This window comes from Furipterus horrens, unplaced genomic scaffold (assembly GCF_987537825.1).
Source record: "Furipterus horrens unplaced genomic scaffold, mFurHor1.1.pri manual_scaffold_3, whole genome shotgun sequence".
Lineage (NCBI taxonomy): Eukaryota > Metazoa > Chordata > Mammalia > Chiroptera > Furipteridae > Furipterus > Furipterus horrens.
Window position 1 is genome coordinate 135,282,349 of NW_028327173.1, and position 5,714 is coordinate 135,288,062.

At 50.9% G+C, this 5,714-nt stretch overlaps 1 protein-coding gene across 1 annotated transcript; it reads left to right on the forward strand.

Moving 5' to 3' along the window:
* The first annotated feature begins 273 nt into the window (after positions 1-273).
* On the forward strand, positions 274-3,207 carry LOC150015983 (mast cell protease 1A-like). Its single transcript, XM_090271871.1, has 5 exons — positions 274-433; positions 1,377-1,521; positions 1,968-2,103; positions 2,291-2,545; positions 2,883-3,207. The coding sequence occupies exons 1-5, from the start codon at positions 274-276 to the stop codon at positions 3,054-3,056; spliced, it is 870 nt and encodes a 289-aa protein (XP_090127997.1). The 3' UTR covers positions 3,057-3,207.
* The last annotated feature ends 2,507 nt before the right edge of the window (positions 3,208-5,714 follow it).

Sequence of the window (5,714 nt, forward strand, 5' to 3'; positions counted from 1 at the left end):
AAAAGGGGGCCTCAATAAATAATCACCCTGTCTAGAGAAATCCAAGGGAATGAGGGGTTCTTGCATGCATTATCATGACCATCGGGTTTCTGAGGCTCAGGGACTGACACTGGCTGATGCAGCAGCACCAACTGCCCTATTTGGAGTCTGCAGTTCCTCTTTCCACCTGGTGTAGTCAGCACTGAGTCAAGAGCCACAGTTGCCTGTGTGGTTACTGATAAGATCTTACTCCAACCAGGCCTGGGGACTTGACCAAGCAGTTATGCAAGGCACATGGAGAAAGTGCCTTATGTGATCAGGGCCACAACACCAGAGAACGCCAGTCTCAGAAGTCCAGGCGGAGGCTCCAACAGCTCTGACCTGACCAATCTTCCTGAGGAGATGCAGGCACTTCTCCTAATGCTCTTCCTTCTGGCCCCCATAGCGGAGGCAGGTGAGTGACTATCCCCCCCAACAGAAGCCCACTCCCATGCCACACTGGCTCACCGTACTCAGATGCCGCACTGAGACACATCGTGGCCCTGGTGCACCCCCAGAAACTTCCTCAAGTCTAGAGTCTAACATCCTCAAAGACTAGCAAACCTGATGTTGAATGAAAACTCAGCAGGAAGACAGGGCACAAGGCTGCTCTCCAGGAGAACATGTGTGTGTTCTCTTCTTCCCTTGTCATCTTGAAGGTGAGGGGTTTTTTACAAAAGCATCTCAAAGAAGGTTGGAAGATAGAAATGAAAAATACTTGCCCAAGTAATGGCATCTTACAAAGGGGGGCTGGCTTCTGTAACCGAAGTAAGGCCCACTAACATTCTCACTCAGTGTCTTAAAATCTACCCTCAACCTCCACTCACACCCTTCTCCAAGATTCGTAAGGAAGCTGAGGACCCAGTGGATCCCAGAGGGTGTGGCATCCTGGTCCCCTAACACTTGTGTTTGGCTGCTTCAGTCTTACATCCCCTCTGGTAAATATTCAGTGACAGTGTTCTGAATATCACAGGCCAGCATCTGCCCAGTGAGTCTGGGAACAGCAGGGAGAAAAACCCAGGGAGCACAGGGGAAGGATTTTCCAGGATCTGCAGGCACTCCACTCACTGCTTGTTCCCAACACAGACCCTGTCTGCCCACAGACAGGACCACTGTAGGAATGAAGCAATCAGGACTGCTCTTCCTTTGTCAAAGAGAGAGTCTGAGTGTTGGGGTCACATGGCAACCAGGAGTGTCACCCAAGGACCTCGGAACCCCCTACTTGGTTGCAGCTGACGGCTAAAGACCTCACCTCTGCGAACCAGCTCTTCCCCATCCTGCTCCTGTCTGTCCCACTCTCTCCCTCTCCAGCCCTTGGCTCCATGAGCATGGCAGGCAGGGTAGAAGTTTTCTTTCAGGGAAAATCATCGGAGGACACGAGGCCAAGCCTCACTCTCGTCCCTACATGGCATTTCTTCGGATCAGGACTGAAAAATTAAAAGCATGTGGGGGTTTCCTTATGCGTGAAGATTTTGTGCTGACAGCAGCTCACTGCTGGGGAAGGTGAGGAGCGGAACCTGGGCCCCCATCCTTCTGCAGATACCTCACAGGGCTCCCGTTTCTCAGGGGCCACAGACCAGTCAAACAGCAGAGCTCTGCAAAGAACAGATAATTTTGGGGAGAGCGGACAGTGCGCTGCAAATGACCAGTTGAAGATAGAAGGGACTGATCAAAGGTGAGATAGAAAGGAGGCCAGGGGCACAAATGTGAGAAATTCATGGTTTTGCTTAGACACAAACATCTCCGTTCATGGCTGAGCACCCTAAATTTGCTCTACAAACTGCCTCCTAGCCCAGCCTACCAAGCAGCGGATGATGCAGAGCTGCTCAGCCCCCATCCCCTCTAATTCCTCTCACTCCAGTCCTGGCCTGTCCCCAACTGTCCTCTTTCCTTCATGGACCTTGGGCTGCATCTACTGTGACTCCACATCCCCCATGCTCTCTGTGCAGGTCAATCGAAGTCACCCTGGGGGCCCACAACATCCAAGAGAATGAGAGGACCCAGCAGGTCATCCCGGTGAAAAGAGCCTTCATCCACCCAGACTATAATAGAAATAAAATCTCCAATGACATCATGTTACTGCAGGTAGGGCCCATCGCTCCAATGGTTCTTGCACACATTTAACCTAAAGTTTGGATTTTCTGACCTCCTTCCTGTCCTTCTTCCTAGTAGGAACCTTTACTTGTCCCAGGGCCATGAAGAAGGAAACTCATGACTCTCCCGGGAGTCTGTGGGCCCTTGGTAGAATAGAATTCCTTTCCTCTCCCTTTAGCTGCAGAGGAAGGCCCAACTCAATGTCGCTGTGAGACCCCTCAACCTGCCCAAGAAGGGAGAGGAGGTGAAGCCAGGCATGGTGTGCAGTGTGGCCGGCTGGGGGCGTCTCGACGTGATCACCAGTCCTAACAAACTGCATGAGGTGGACCTGGAAATCCAAAGGGATGAGGTGTGCAGCCTTCACTACCGAGGCTACAACAGAACCACACAGATATGTGTGGGGGACCCAAAAATGGAACAGTCTTCTTTCTCGGTGAGATCCCCAGCATTGTCCATGCCCAGCCCTGGGCACACCCAAGCTTAGTGGGGACCTGGAGCCGTGAGAACTAGCCAGAGCCCTGTGTCCTCAGCCTTTCCATCAATCCAGTGTCTGGTCCTGTCTCCCTGGGGCAGATGAGAGGCTATCCCACAGCCACTTATCGGCAGAGGCTTCCTGGGGAAAAAAAAGCAGGGAAGGTTCATCAGTCTGGTTGAAAGCCTGAGACCTAGTCAAATGCCAAGACCTGCCCTGACCTTGATGTCCCACAAGGCCCCCAAACAGAGACCGCCCCCCTCCAGTGCAACTCAGTCCTTTTACCCTCTGCCCACAGGGAGACTCCGGAGGCCCTTTGGTGTGTGGTAACGTGGCCCAGGGCATTGTCTCCTTTGGAAGTCCATGTGCAGAGCCACCTGTTCTCTACACCAGGATCTCCAGCTTTCTGCCCTGGATAGAAAGAACCATGAGGTGTTTCCAATTGCAGAGACCAGACGGAGGCACCCTGTAATCAATCCTTCCATCTCCTCTGGGGCCAGAGCTCTGTTGCAAAGTTGGGGTGTAGGGGAGGCTGCCAGAGACTTAATAAACTTGCATCTCTAGAGTGAAAATCACTGAGTCCTCCTTTATTCACCAAAACGTTGGTTAATTACCTACTGTGTGTCTGGCAACCACCTGTTCACGTGTCTGTTCTGTTAGAGGCTTCCCTTCTCAGTGTACCACACCTTCCAACTCTAGAATTTAAAAAAAAAAATGCTGCATTGTTCCCCTGCTCTTTGCAAATTTCCCTCCCCAGTGCCAGTTCCTTCTGCCAGGCTGAACGTTCATTCTGTCAGGAAAAGGAAGACATCCCCCAGGAAAAGGGGACCCTCTTATCTTATCTCATCCCTATTGCCCTCCTACTTCAAGCCACACATGCACCCCTACTCCACACAGCCCCAGTGCCCATATGCAACTTAGAAGAACCCAAACATTGGATGGAGGATCCACTAAGAAGCTCTGACATAAAGGGCCACTTCTCAGTCTTAACTGAAATGGGTGGAAAGATTTTGGAAAAGTATAGCTTACCCCGTGCAGCACTCCCCTCCTCCACCCATCCCCAAATCAGAGAAGCTTGAAAGCCTGAGAAGTTGCGGGAGGGCCCTTCAGTGCTCCCAGGCCCAGCTCAAGTCCCTATCACAGCGCTGTCTTGGGCCCAGAGCACAGTGCAGCCCCTGTGTCCTGGCAGCCCCTCCATGTGAAGCACGAAATGACCTCAGGCTGCCCTTTCATGGCGATCCAGCCAACCTCTCCCTGCCTCCCACTGCTCCGTGTGTGTGTGTGTGTGTTTCCATGGAAACCCAAATACTTTTTTATATGACTGGATAAAGAAAAGGAATTTTATTTAAAAACATAAAACTTAGAGAAGAGGAGGCTAAAAAGGAGTGGTTTGCTAATTGATGAGTGTGCTTCAACTATGGGAAAGTATAATTTGGCTATGAAAGTAATACATATTCATCATAGAAAATAGTTTCACCGAATATGTAAATAAGAAAATGAAAATCACCAGGAATTTTACCACCCAGAGGTCATCATCACTGATCCTTAAACATACGGACTCCACTCTTTCTCTCTGCATTTTTAAGATGCTGCTCCTTTCACAGAACTAGGATTGGACTGTTTAGAACTCATAATGCTGTCCTTTCATTACTCTTTCTTCTGCCGTCACCCTGGGGCAAGTGTTGGGATGATCTGTCTGCAATTGCTTATGACTATGCAACACAGTGACGGCAGAGACAAGGTCTCCAGACCCCGGGTACAGGAAATAAAGCTACCGTTTTGGGTACTTGTGGGTGTCCATGGCGAGGCCAGCCTTTACCTCACACCACCAAGCAGATCCCTCCCCTAGTCCTTCCCTCCTTGTACACTAAACACAAGTTCTCAGGAGCCATGTTTCAAGAGCAGGCGCCATGATTCTCATATCCCTGGACTTGGCATGTTGAATAATCACTTATGATTTCATCAGAATGAAAAGTGAGCCAGAAGCCAAGAAATGGAAATATTCTTAAATTAGCCTCTGGGACCTCTGAGGTTCCAACCCTCTGCTGGCCGCAGCTACAGCCTTCGCTTTCTTCCCACTCATTACTTCTGCCTCAGCAGTGGGCATGCAAATGTGGTGACAGTGCCATTGTCACCTGACCAAGCCAGGGAATTTCAACAAAGCCCCTGGTGTGACAACACCTAGCAGAACTAGAGGGGCACCATCGAGTAGGTGTGTGAGGTGACTGAGACATGCTTCCCTTGTTCCAATTAGGGGCTCTGTGTCTAGAAAAGAAGAAACACCAGCAGCTCTGACCTGGGCAGAACTTGTGGGAGGATGCAGCCACTCCTGCTCTTGGTGGTCTTTCTTCTGTCCCCTGCCCTCAGCCACTGACACTGGGACCTGTAGGTGACCATGCCCATTCCAGAGGTGGGAGCCCATCTCACAAACCCCTGTACTTCTGACCCTTTTGAACAGCACAAGCAGGGACTTTTCCTCCACCTGAGCCCAGGAACTTTCTCAGTGCCAGCGCCCATCCCAGCCTCAGACTAACAGGTCTGATGCTGGATAAACACTCCACAAGGGTGCCCAGGAGGAAGGGTGAGCACTAAAAGGTGTAGCAGCTGTTAGCTTCTCTCTTATCACCTAGAAAATGAGTTGTTCATAGAAAAGCATTTGGCAAATGGTTTGAACCTACAAAAGACAAGTCATTAAAATCCCTCATCCTGACGTGGGAAAGGGCACTTCAGACACACCAGGTACAGAAGTGGAAGCGACAGCTGGACCCCAGCTTAAGAACCAGTTAAATTTCTCAGAAGATGTCAGCTGGCTGTGCCCCACCCCCCATATCTGCCATCCACCGAAGGGAGCAGCTGTCAGAACAGAGTTCTCTCGTACATGGACAGGCCACACCTGGGCTCCTCCTCATCTTCAATGTGACCATAATCCATGCCCAGGAGTGGAGCTCAAGGTTTGATTGATCTCAGATATGGCGAGATGATGGCACACAAGCTTCCGAGTTGCCTTGCCTCTGATCCAGGACTGAGCATCCATTTACAGATCCACCTCCCCTGCTTCCCAGGCCCTTGGCTGCTCCCTGTCTCTGGCTGTGCCCTCTCCCATTCCTTGAGATCCACCAAACATCATCTG